The sequence below is a fragment of the Narcine bancroftii genome, chromosome 11 (assembly GCF_036971445.1).
Source record: "Narcine bancroftii isolate sNarBan1 chromosome 11, sNarBan1.hap1, whole genome shotgun sequence".
Taxonomy (NCBI): Eukaryota; Metazoa; Chordata; class Chondrichthyes; order Torpediniformes; family Narcinidae; genus Narcine; species Narcine bancroftii.
In genome coordinates, this window is record NC_091479.1 from 105833951 (window position 1) to 105848079 (window position 14129).

The following is a 14129-nucleotide window of genomic DNA, read 5'->3' on the forward strand; positions in this document are numbered from 1 at the left end:
CATGACATCCCAACTCCTGTATTCTGATTTAAGAAGCCAACAACCAAATGTTTTCTACATGTGACTCCACCTTCAGGGCATTTTATTGTTCCCCTCAGTTGTCTATCATTTAACATATATGACCTTTTCTGATTAATTCCTATCAAATGTAGCACCTCGCATTTACCAGTATCATCTTTCAGCCCATTCTTCTAACTGGCCTATATTCCACTGCAAGCTCTGAAAACTTTCCTCACTGTCCACAACATCACCAATCTTTGTATCATCTGCATACTTACTGAGCCAATTTACTACCCTATCATCCAGATCATTAATATATATGACAAACAGCAATGGACCCAGTACTGACCCCTGATGCCCTCCACTAGTCACCGGCCTCCAATTCAACAAACAATTTTCCACCACTGCTCTCTGGCATCTCCCATCTAACCATTGTTGAATCCACTACTTCAACATTAATACCTAATGCTTGAAACTTCCTAAATAACCTTTTGTGTGGAACCTTGTCAAAGGCCTTACAAAAGTCCACATATACAGCATCCACAGCCTTTCCTTTGTCAACCTTCTTAGTAACCCAAGCTCAGGTAGTTTGCCTCCATTATACAAATGTCAGTGGAACATCTTGCTGGTGGATTCACCTGGAATGGTCTTGCATTGGGTAATGAAGAAGATGTTCTTTGTGTGAGAACTGCCCAACTCGGGCAAATATAATTGGGTGTCTGTTTGCAAAACATATCCATGTGAAACTCTCTCTCTTCCAGGTACACAGGTGGATACAACTACAGTAGTTACAGCAATCAGCCCCCACTTCCCATCCAGAACCAGTACCCAGCCCTCACACATGACACCCTCTCTTCACCATTGCCTTACTCAACGTACCACAGGAGTGGGTCACAGGTCAGTCTGCACAATGAGGCATTCACAAATGCTGTGTTTCATGGATGTGTTGGTGAAAACCAATCCACAAATAAAATACTGCAGGTGCTGGAAATCCAAAATAAAACAGAATCCTATAGAAAGCCCAAGAGGGCCATGCAGCATGTATGGAGAGAAAAACAATGGTTCAGACTGATCTTCCATGAGAAATGGTAGGATGATATTTAAAAAGCATCCAGATAAGAACTTGAATCACCTTGAAGAAGGGCTCAGGCCCAAAATGTCGGTTATATATCAATACCTCCTCTGGACGCTGTGAGACCTGCTGAGTTCCTCCAGCATTTCTGTGTTTTCATGAAGGTGAGTGGGCTTAAAGAAGCTAAGGCGGCAGTTACTCGATGGGCTGAAGGGCCTGATTCTTGGTTGCACTGTTCTATAACCTTGAGTTCTGACCAAGGGGAGCTGAGATGAAACGTTAACTGTTTCTCTCTCTACAAATGCTGCCAGATCTGCTGAGTCTTGGCAGCATTTTCTCTGTGTAAATGAAACTGCTTTGATGTGCATATATTGTATAACAAAAAACTCAACTGGATGCTTGAATTTTAGAACTGAATGAGCTTTGCAACTCTGACCCAGTGCCCAGCATGCACAGAACGGATTGTAAACTGAACTGTGGATAATTTCACGTAGTCACGTCCACTCAAAATGGTTGGAGACTAATCAAAGGAGGGAGTGAGAGAATGAGAGAGTGAGGAGAGTTGGAGTTTGGATCAGGATACAGAAAGCTTCATACTGGGATGAATTCTGAGTTCTCTTGGATAATAACCATACAATAAGGCAGCTTTAACATACCATCACCACAATGTGCAGGAGTAAACATACATACAATGGTGCAGCTGAGGAACCCACAATGTCTGCATCATCCATGATGTAAAGCTAAAGTAATCCTGTCCCTATCCCTTGATTGCTGCCTGATAATAACTCCAAGTATGTCTTTAACATCACTGCCATATGTACTTCCACCTCCTCTTTCTGGAAGCTCGTAACAATCACCTCTCCCCCAACCCCCAACCAACACTGTGTAAAAGCAAAATCTGCCTCACACATCTCCTTTAATCTTTTATCTCATCTTAAACCTATCTACTCTCATATTTGACATTTCTACCTTGGGGGAAAAATACGATCTCTGGTGTCTTTGCCTCTCATAATTTTATAAACTTCCATCAGGTCTCACCTCAGCACTGACGCTCCAGAAAAAACCACCTAGGTACAAACCTTGCCTTCTAACTTGTATTCCCTAACACTAGCAACATCTTGATGAATCTGTTCTTTCTCAAGCCTCCACATTCTTCCCACACCACAGAAAACAGAACTACACACACTAATTTAAATGTGGCTTAGCCAAAGTTAGCAACGTGACCTCCTGATCTTTACCCTCAATGCTCCAACCAATTAAAACAAGTGTGTCTTCTTTATACCCACTTTCAGGGAACTGTGGACTTGTTCCCCTTGATCCCGCTGGATATCATTCCTCCTCAGGGTCCTGCCATTGACTCTGTTCTTTCTTTATACATTTGACCTCCCAAAAGGCAACACCTCACACTTGTCCAAATTATACTCCATCTGCAGAAAATCACAAAAATCTGTAGACACTGTGGTTGAAGTAAAAACACAAAATGCTGGAGAAGCTCAGCAGGTCAGTGTTCTTTATGTAGCATTGGAAGAAATACATAATCAACATTTTGGGCTTGAGTCCTTCATCAAGCCCTCCATCCACTCCCTCTCTCCCCATGGGACAAACCCTCTAGGGAGTACAGGCTCCATCCACTCAGGACAAACCTGCCACTCCAAGAATCTAAACAAGAAGATCCACAAATGCTGGGATCGAGTGCAATACACAAACATGCTGGGGAAACTCAGCAGGTCACAGGCCTAGACCCGAATCTTTGGTTATCGTTTCTTTTCTCTGGATGTAGCATGACCTAGTGAGTCTCCCCCAGCACGATTGTTCATTGCACCCAGGAATGTGACAGTTTTTGCACGGGCTCTGTTAAGAAACTGAAAGGTTAGGGACATTTCAAACACCTTGTAAGGCATCAATTTAAGGTGAGAGGAGACCTGAGGGGTATCTTCTACTCACAGAGGGCAGTGGATGTGTGAAAATAGCTGCCAGAGGAACTGGTAAAGGTCCACATAGATTGGAAAAGTTTAGATATGGGCAGAATGCAGGCAAATGGGATAGCTAAGGGAGGCAACTTGATTGGTCAGGACAAATTGGCTGAAGGGACTGTTTCCTGTAGAACTATGTGACACAGTGAATGTTGTACTGCGGTCACAATGTAGTGAAACAGATCATTAATCAGTCTTTTGAACAGAGAGTCCGTAAGAAAGAACTATTCCATACCAGTCCCTATCTGTGGAGTTTCTAGATTTAGAAAAATGAGACAGAAAAGGGATCTTTTATTTTGGAAGGCCAGTTCTCTATGACCCAGGATGTGTAACAATAAAGAATGGTGCCTTAAATTACAACTTGGCGCACTGGCCATCCCTCATCCCAGAACTATTCTTGGCATGTGTTATTGAAGCAATACCGAACAAGTATGTAGTGTCTGCTTCTTTGATGAAGGGATGGAATATTGAATCTGTCAAGAAGGAAGTTTCAAGCAAAGCACAAAGTTCGTTAGTCCTAATCGCATTTATAAATGTTGTGTTTAATGGATCCTCAAGTATAACTTTTATTCTTTATCCAAATCTTACCTTTCACTTATTAATCCCACCCTAAATTCTCTCCCCTGGTCATATTACCATGATCAATCCCACTGCTATCCAATTACACAGATCCTACACTACCTGACACAACATCATATAACCATATAACCATTTACCGACCAGGTTGACCTTTCAAGTCCGCACCGGTTCACTAGAACAACTCCACTAGCTCAAACCTCCCGCTCTCCGCCAATAACCCTCCAACCCCCTCTCCTCCACGTACACATCCAGCCTTCTCTTAAATTTGTGAATAAGATTCCTAGAATTGGCCTTGTGGAGTCTCTCATGCATGGGTGTTTTTTCACTCACACCTTGAGTCTCAGGCATGAAATGACCTATGGACGCTATGAGACCAGCCGAGCTCCTCCAGCAACCTTTTTTTCTGAAGACGTTGATCCACTGCCATGCATCTGCAGTGGGGACCTGTCCCCTCCCTGCATATCTGTGGTGGGGACCTGTTCCTTCCTGCATATCTGTGGTGGGGACCCGTCCCCTCCCCGTATATCTGCGGTGGGGATCCGTCCCCTCCCCATGTATCTGTGGTGGAGACCCATCCCCTCCACCATCCCCTCCTGTGTATCTGTGGCATCCAACTTGAATCTCTCCAATTACGGATGCAGACACATGATCCGTATGAAGTTGGAGCACAGAAGTAGGTCATGAAGCCTATCCCACCCGATTGCTCTCCAATCAGTTATTCCTGCTTTCTCCCCATGCACCATTAAAGTTTCATGCCTCCAGCATCTATCCAATGACTCTGTGAATATTCTTGTTGAAACTGTTTCCACTGTCTTTGCATTTTGCAGAGCACAGCTCATTTGAACATATATGGTCAAACAATACAACACAGGAACAGGTCCTTCCTCCGCATCTTCCCTATGTGTGGCACCACAACCAGATGCACACTCCAAATACAACATGACTTCCCGACTCTTACACTGAACACTCTGACTGATCGAAAACAAACGTGCCTTGTGCGTCTATACTCTAATTATCAGGAAATTATGGACGCGCCCCCCAGATCCCTCTGTACATCAATACTCCTGGGGACCTGCCATTTACTGTGTACATTCCCCTTGACATTTGAACTGCACACCACACACTGGTCCCGATGAAACTCTGCCCATATCTGTAACTGTTGTATCCTTCTCAATCTTCCTCATTGTTTACAACTTCACCAATTATTTATGTTGACTGCAAAATTACTCTTTAGTCCTCTTGCATTCACATCCAAACAGAAACAGAAATTGCAGCAATGCTCCTGATGGAACATCACTGGTCGTAGTCGTCCAGTCATAGAGACACTTCTTCACCGCTACTCTCAGTTTTCTATGGCCAAGCCAATTTTGGATCCAATCTACTCTGTTCCCATGTCTTAGCCTTTATAAATCAAAGTATTGCTTATAGGAGTTGGGGTATTATGTGAAGTTGTTTAAGACATTGTTGAGGCCAAATCTGGAATACTGTGTGCAGTTCTGGGTGCCTAACGACAGGAAGGATATCAGAGAGATTAAAAGAGAGCAGGGAAGATTTCCTAGAATGTTGCTGGGTCTTCAGGGGTTGAGTTACAGGGAAAGTTTGGACAGGTTAGGATTTTATTCCTTGGAGCGAAGAAGAGTGAGGAGAGATTTGATTGAGGCTTACAAGATTATGAGACTCACAGACAGAGTGGATGCGAATAGGCTTTTTCCACTTAGATTGGGGGAGATAAATATGAAGGTCATAGTTTTAAGCTGAAGCGGGAGAGGTTTAGAGGGAACATGAGTGGGAAGATTTTCACTCAGAGAGTGGTGGGAGTATGGAATGAGCTGCCATCTGATGTAGTGGATGTGGGCTAGATTGCGTGTTTAAGAGTAAATTGGATAGATACATGGATGGGAATGGTCTGGAGGATTATGGAATGGGAGCAGATCAGTGGGACTAGTAAGATGGTGGTCGCCTCAGACTAGAGGGGCTGATCGGCCTGTTTTCTGTGCTGTAGCATTCTATGGTTCTATGTGCCATAATCTTCTGGATCAGCCTAACAAAAGGATCTTTCCAAATGTGTAATTAAAGGCCATCCAATGCCTTGCCCTCATCAATCATCTTCATCACCTCCTCAAAACAAATCAATCAAATTGGTAAGGCATGACCTGCCCTCACAAAGTCATGCTGACTGACTCTGATAGTCCCAAAGTTTTCAGTAAATCCTATCCTTAAGAATCCTCTCCAATAGCATACTTACCACTGATGTGAGCCTCATCAGCCTGTAGTTTGGGTGTTCCCTGAATGTCATTCTTAAACAAAGCAACAACATTGGCTACACTCCAGTCCTCTGGGACCATGCCTGTGGCATCTCTATCAAGTCCCCAACAATCTCCTCTTTTGCCTTGATAACCTGAGATGGATTCACTTTATAGAAAAAAAGAACCAGCATCTCTGCTTCCCTGATATGAACATGCCCTGGAATATTAGCACTCCCCAGGCAAGTCTCATTATTTTCCATGTCCTTCCCCTTGGTAAACACTGATGCAAAGTATTCTGCACTTTGCCCACTTCCTCTGGCTCCGAGTATAAATTCCCTTCTTTGTCTTTAAATGGCCCCACCGTCTCCCTAGATACCTTCTTGAGATATTCCATAATCCTACCACCAAGGATATCTCTTTGGTCCTTCCTGACTCCCCGTTTGAGTTCTCTCCTGCTTACTCAAGGGCTCTATCTGATTTCAGTTTCCTAAACCTGACATTTGTAATGTCCTGTTGAATTTCCTCTGCAGTGAAATCATTCTGATTGTGGTGAAAGTCCTCCATTTTGGTTCTAATTCACACTGATTCCTAGGATCCTCTCGTGTGGCCCAGGGTTGTCCATGCTGGTCAGCTGTGTGGGTGTGAGGGCCCTCACACCAATCACTGGAGCTGATTTATTGAGTGTCCTGACAGGCTGGGGTGTGATGGAGGTTTACAGAGGACCATGATGTGAAAAATGCAGGAAGTAGGACCCAGGCAGGCTACTCTTCACCTGAACCGGTGCTTGGTGAAACTATGAGGAAATTGGGCTGGAGTGATTGATTCCTTTGGTGCTGGGAAAGTCTTGATGGTTGGACTTGGCGTGTCTGTAAGCACAGCTTATGAGAAGGCCGGTTTGACGTTGAACGGCTATGATGGACATGACTAGATTGTAAATGCTGCTCTCTCTGGAGAGTTTCTGCAGAAACACTGCCGCTGGTGTCTCTGTGACATGGACAGGATTAACCATGAAACAGTTAAATCAGCATTCAGCCAGTGGAGCTACTTCCCTCCTCTGAAAGAATGGCCTCAGTCTGTGAACCCAACAACGCACTCTGAAGGCAAATGTTTTGCTGCGGAAACAGAGCTCTCATTCACACTTTACATAATGAATGGACGGGCACATTTGAATGAGAGGGATTTTATTCTTTTCTCTTGAACTCCAGCAATAGGGAATAGCAGAGTAGCAGGCTTCTAGAGGGAGGGGAGGGGGGGGGGGAAGAGAGAGAGAGGGAGGTGTGAGGAGGAGAAGGAGTAAATGTGGGAGGAAGGGGAGGAGAGAGGGGAAAGGATTTTGAGATAGGGAGAGGGGAAAGTAAGAGAGGGAGAGAAGGGTGAGGAAGAATCTGAAGGAGAGAGGGGGTGGAGAGAAGGGGACAGGGAGTAGAGAGTGGAGAGAAGGAGAGAGGGGAGTGGAAGGGAGAGAAGGGTGTGAAGGAGAGAGGGAGGGGAGGAGAGAGGGGAACAGGGAAGAGAGTGAAGGGAGGAGAAGTGGGAAAGGGTGTGGAGGAGAGAGGGGGAGAAAGAGAGTGGAGCAGGGAAGAGAGAGTGGGGAAAAGGGTGTGGAGAGAGGAAAGGGAGGAGGAAAAGAAAGGGACTGGGGAAGAGAGAGTTATGAGGGGAGTGGGGAGGATGTGGAGTGAGGGGAAGTGCGGAGAGGGGGAAGAGTGTGGAGGAGTGGGATGGAGGGGAAGAGAGGGGGAGTAGAGAAGAGAGTGGAGAGAGGGAGAGTGGAAAGAATGAGGGATTTACTCTTACTTCAACCATCTCTCTGAATGTCCGACCTGTCTTTCTCGGTGTACATCAAGTGATCATTCCCGTTCCTCCCTGATGTTGGATGTGATCGCAGCCTGCGTATCATGAGTTGACCTGTCTAGTAGCAACTTCCTGTGAAGGGCTCTCCAACAAGTATTGCCTTTGTGTTGCTGCATAGAACTGGGACAGTGTTTCAGACCCAATGTGTTCAAGAAGTGTCCGTGAAAGCGGATGTGGAGTGTGAAGGGTGATTGTGGTGCCAGACAGACATCCGCACAGATGGCCATGCTCCGGACACCACTGGGGTTCAGTCACTGCTTGGCCAGCTGAAGGGGGCTGGGAAGGGCTAGATGGGATAGGGTTGGGGTAGGCTGTGTTTGGGAAATGTTCTGGGTGATCGGAGGAACCATGGAAGTCTAGCAGCAGTGCTGTATTCTAATACCATAGCCTGTGCTGGGCTGAGTTCTGGATATTTTAGTTTGCGTCAGCTTTCTCTGGCTGCATTGAAATGCTCCATTCATGAGCAAATTAAAGACGGCCAACTCCACTCCCTCTCAATGTGGGGCACTCACAGAGCAAGAGGCGTTCCCTGATTCAGACTGACGACGCCTTCTTCCTTCACATGGGCTCGCACTAAAACACCATCCTGTGTGGTTGTTGCAGCACTGTGTGTGCACACTCAACTCTTGGCTGCATCTCCTCTCCGACTCCACTGGCATCACCGTGCCTCTGACCACTGGGATGGCTGAATCTCTCTCATCTGTTTCTTCCCCGCAATTCCCAGCAGACCAAGCAGATTCCTCCACAAATTTAGTTTTGGACACCTAATTACAGGAAAAATATCAATAAGATAGAAAGAGGGCAAAGAATATTTACTAGGATGCTGCTCGGACTTCAGGAACTGAGTTACAGGAAAAGGTTAAGCGGTTAGGACTTTATTCCCTGGACCATAGAAGAATGAGAGGAGATTTGATCGAGGTATTTAAAATTATATGGGAGAGAGACAGAGAAAATGTAGATAGGTTTTTTCCACTGAGGGTAGGTGAAATACAAACCAGAGGGCACAGGTGAAAGGGGAAAGGTTTAAGGGGAACATGAGGGGGAACTTCTTCACACAGAGAGTCGTGGGAGTGTGGAACGAGCTTCCAGCTGAGGTGGTGAATGTGGGCACAATTTTAATATTTAAGAAGAATTTGGACAAGTACATGGCTGGGAGGGGTATGGAGGGATATGGACTGGATGCAGGTCAGTGGGACTAGGCAGACAAATGATTCACCACAGACTAGAAGGGCCGAAGGAGCCCGTTTCTGTACTGTAATGTTCTATGATTCTAAATCTCAAATTCACGTGCAACTGGAGGTGGATTGCTTTCCAACCCCATGCACTCCCTCCCCTTCCTGCCTAGACCCAAGGTCCCTGACCCATAAAACCAAAGTGGGGACATGGGGGACAGATCTGAAACAAAGTCAAAGGCAGAGGTGCCAAGAGAATATTCACGTACAGCATGGTAACAGGTTCTTCTGGCCCACCAACCCTTGCCACCCAAGTACAATCCCATACATTTTTGAAGGGTGGGAGGAAACGAACAAACCCTTTACAGACGACAGTAAAGCACAAAAGTCTGCAGATGCCATGATTGAAGTAAAAACATGATGCTGGAGAAACTCAGCAGATCAAACATTGTACTTTATATAGCAAAGATAAAGATACAGAATCAACGTTTCAGGCCTAAGCCCTTCATCAAGGTTTGAACAAAATGTAAGCAATGCCTGAATAAAATGGTTGGGGGTGGGGAAGGGACACAGGCTCACAGGCAGGAGGCGGGATGAGGGAGGGAGGGCACACCAGAAAACAGGAAAGGGGGGGGTGGGAGGTGGTTATTCAAGCACCTGTTTACATTTTGCTCACACCTTAATGAAGGGCTCAAGCCTGAAACGTTGGTGATGTATCTTTATCTTTGCTATATAAAGGACACTGTTTTACCTGCTGAATTTCTCCAGCATCATGTTTTAATTTCTTTACAGACAGTGCCAGATTTGAACAAGGGCCACTGGCACTGTAATAATGAGGGGAAAGGTTTGCAGAGGAGCTGGGTGGAGTAGGAGCTGAAGGATGGAGGGCAGACATTATATCCAGGTGCAGAGGAACATTCCGCTCACACACAAAGAGCTACAATCTGAAAAGAACTGAAAGCAAATGTGAGGTTGAGAAATCAACAAAATTAAAAATATCACCCATTAATGTTTGGATTTAAGGGCAGATTTGGGCTTGAGCCAAATACTGGAGATGTGAATCTGAGGCCAGCTCGGAGATGTGTTGAGAAGTGCCTTTACTAAAACAGAAAATTTGGGAGAATTAGGCTCCAAGAACCACTTCATCCGATTGAGCTGGAAGGCGAGAGGAAGAGTTTGGGCTCATCAGTTCAGTTGAGCCTCAGTTTAAAGATGGGGCTACTGATGGGAGCAGGAATAAAGAGAGCCCAGGAAAATATTTGTATGTGGCCCTTCAGCCCTTCTGCTCCACTATTCATTGCATTGAGGGTCCTGAACTTGTGGTCATCTGGAAGACTGGATGGAAGGATTTGAATCTGGAGATGACATAAACAGATGAAGACAATTTGTTCCAGGATGTTGCAAAGAAGGAGTAGTTAGGGCTATATCCTTACCAGAACCAAACATTTGTCATAAAGTCACAGAGTTCGACAGTACGAAAACAGGTCCAACAACCCAACTTATCCCCATCGACCCAACCCGGCCCATTTGTTTATATTTACCCCATATTCCTCCATTGGCAGCGTTGTGCACAGCGGGGAAGGCTTTCAAAATTTGCAGAGGGATCTGGCCCAGCTGGAAAAATGTGCTGAAAAATTGCAGATGGAGTTTAATGCAGACAAGTGTGAAGTGTTGCATTTTGGATGGACAAACCAAGAAAGGACACAAACGATAAATTGGAGGGGCACTGAGGAATGCGGTAGAACAGAGGGATCTGGAAAGTGGCATCACATGTAGATAGGGGTGTAAATAAAGCTTTTGGCATATTAGCCTTCATAAATCAAAATCTTGAGTACAGAAGTTGGGATGTTATGGTAATGTACAGGACATTGGTGAGGCCAAATTTGGAGTATTGTGTGCAGTTTTGGTCACCTAACTACATGAAAGATATCAGTAAGATAGAAAGAGTGTAGAGAAGATTTACTAGGATGCTGCCAGAATTTCAGAAACTGAGTTGGAGTCAGGAGGCTGCAAGGAGGGTCCATGTGTGAGTGGTGTGAGTAGCCATTTCTATTTATTTAATTATTTTTAAAAGTCAGGAAAGGAGAGGGCAGACTGTCCAGGTGTGTGATATCAGCACAGCTGAGAGGGAGGTTTGAAAAGACAAGGAAATTTAACCTTGTTTCTTTTTGAGTTGGAGCCAGGAGTCTGCAGTTGAGTTAATTGATTAGGGCTAGGGAGCAATTGAGATAATAGATAAGGACATTTAAAAAGAGGGACAGAGTGGCTCAGAGAGGGACATTGTGGCTTTGAAGGAGTTCACTTCCTGTAAGGTAAGATTCTTTAATTAATATAGTTAATTAACTGAGAGATTGGATAATGGGAGGCAGTTGTTAGGGCAGTCCAGTGGTCTGACTGCAGAATGTGGGAAGTCAGGGGCAACCTATTTGTGGCTAATAACTACACCTGCAAGACATGCACCCAGTTGCAGCTCTGATAAACTGAGTTAGGGAACTGGAGTTGCAGATGAATGAACTTTGGATCAGTTGGGAGGCAGAGAAAGAGAGGAGTTTTAGGAAGGCACAGTCACCTCAAAGAATCAGGAGGCAGGCAGCTGGGTGAGTGTCAGGGGAGGCGAGAGGTAGAAGGAGCAGAATACCCCTGTGGCTATTCCCGTCAATAATAAATGTATAATTTTGGATACTGTTGATGGGAATGACCTAACAGGGAGAAACTGTAGTGGTCATGTCTCTGCCACTGAGACTGGGCCCTCAGCAGTAGTGATAGGGGATTTGATAGTTAGGGGGACAAATCGGAGGCTCTATGGGGGAGATTGTGTATCTCAGATGGTCTGTTGCCAGGGTGCCAGGGTCTGAGATATCTCGAATTGAGTTCTCCTGATTCTAAGGAGGGTGGGTGAGCAGCCAGATGTCGTGGTCCATGTAGAGACCAATGATGGGGTAGGAAGGGTGAGGAGGTTCTGCTAGGACAGTTTAGGGAGTTAGGTGCAAAGTTGAAGCACAGGACCTCCAGGGTAGTGATCTCAGGATTACTACCCGCGTCACGTGCTGGTGAGGTTAGAAACGGGAAGATAATGCAGCTAAACATGTGGCTAAAGAGATGGTGCAGGAGGGAGGGCTTCGTGTTTCTGGATGTTGCAGGGAAGTTGAGTCCTGTTCCAATTGGACGGTTTGCACCTGAACTGGAGGGGGAAATAACATTCTTGCGGATAGGTTTGCCAGTGCTGCTCTGTGGGGTTTAAACTAAATTTGCAGAGGGAGTGGAACCAGTGTGATAGGCAGTAAGGGTCATGCGGGAACTGCATATAAAGACAGAAAGCAGAGGTTTGCAAATGATAGAAATGATCTCAGATGGATCTATTTCAATGCAAGGAGTATTGTTGGTAAAGCAGATGATCTTAGGGTGTGGATTTGCATGTGGGATTATGACATTATTGGTACAAGTCTGACTTGGTTGGAGGACAATGTTCTGGGGTTCTGATGGTTCAGACGTGATAGAGGGGGAGGTGTGGCATTGCTAGCCAGGGAAAATATCACAGCAGTGCTTAGACAGGACAGTACTGTGGACTCTCCTACAGAGGCCATATGGGTGGAGCTAAGGAACAGGAAAGGTGTGAGCACACTAATGAGCTTGTAGATTGCCTAATAGACCGAGAGAATTGGAGGTGCAAATCTATTGGGAGATAGCAGACCTTTGTGATATTAGGAGATATTAACATTCTAAATCAATATGTGGAGGTACCAATGAGAGAAGATGCAATACTTGATCATGGAGCCAGGGAGGTCAGGAGGCAGAAGTCTGTGTAGGTGACCATAATGTCATTAGATTCAAGTTACTTAAGAATAAATATAGGTCTGGTTCTAGAGGTGAGGTTCTAAATTGGAGAAAGGCCCATTTTGTGGAAATGAGAAAGGATCTCAGAAGAGTCGATTGGAATAAGCTGTTTTCTGGCAGGGATGAGTTCAGCAAGTGTAAGGCATTTAAGGGTGAAATTTTGAGGGTGAAGAGCTTGCATGTTCCTACCAGGATTTAAGGCAAAATTAACAGGCATGGGGAACCTTGGTTTTCAAGGGATATTGATGATCTTAAGAAGAGATCTGCCATCTAACATGGTTAATGTGGGCTCACTCTGGAGTTTTAAGAATAAATTATATAGATACATGGATGGGAGAGGTCTGGAGAGTTATGGAATGGGAGCAGGTTATTGGGATGAGCTGAACAATGGTCAGCACAGATTGGAAAAGCGAAATGTCCTGTTTTCTGTGCTATAGAATTCTATGGAGTTACAGGGAAAGGTTAAAGAGGTTAGGATTTATTCCCTGGAGCCTAGAATAATAAGGGGAGATTTGATAGATGTATTTAAAATTATGAGGGGGATAGACAAGAGTAAATATAGGATAGACTTTTCCCACTGAAGGTAGGTGAGATACAAACCAGATGGGAAGGGGTTAAGGGTGAAAGGGGAAACATTGGGGGAAACCTCCTCATACAGAGAGTGGTGGATATGTGGAATGAGCTGCCACCCAAGGTGGTGAATGTGGACACAATCTTAACATTTAAAAATTTGGTCTTGTACATGGATGGGTTGGGTTGGGTATGGGAGGCTATAAACTGGATGCAGGTCAGTGGAACTAGGCAGAATGATAGTTTGGCACAGCCTAGAAAAGCCAAAGGGCCTATTTTCTGTGCTGTAATGTTCTATACCTTTCATATGTATGTCCCCTTCAAAATGCCCTTTAAGTGCCCCATCTCTACTACTGCCTCTGGCTGCTTGTTCCATTCAGCCACAACCTTCAGTGTGAAGCAAATGTCCCTCAGGTCTCTTAAATCTTTCCCCTCTCACCTCAAGTTTGTTCTGATTTATTGTCTGAGTACATACAAAACATCACATACATCCCTGAGCTTCTTTTCTAGATCCCTTTGCAAGCTTTGAAAATCTTCCTTGCTGTCTAATCTTGGTGTCATCTGCAAACTTGCTGATCCAATTTACCATTTTATCATCCAGATCATCAATATAGATGACAAACAACAATGGCCCAGCACCGATCTCTGAGGCAACACCACTAATCACAGGTCTCCAGTCTGAGAAGCAATCATCCACCACTGTTTTCTACCATACAGCCAATTTCAAATTCAATTTACAACCTCTCCATGGATACCTAGTGTCTGAACCTTCTTAACTAATCTCCCATGTGGGACCTTGTCAAGGGCCTTACTAAAGTCCATGTGGACT

At 45.0% G+C, this 14129-nt stretch overlaps 1 protein-coding gene across 3 annotated transcripts in view; it reads left to right on the forward strand.

Annotated features, from left to right (window-relative positions):
• rfx4 (regulatory factor X, 4) overlaps positions 1 to 14129 on the forward strand; it is a 63984-nt gene that overhangs the window by 43046 nt on the left and 6809 nt on the right. For all 3 annotated transcript variants that reach the window (XM_069904492.1, XM_069904494.1, XM_069904493.1), the window contains one exon: positions 762 to 897. In XM_069904492.1, the coding sequence (XP_069760593.1) occupies positions 762 to 897 (136 nt within the window). The remainder of the gene's footprint in view (positions 1 to 761; positions 898 to 14129) is intronic.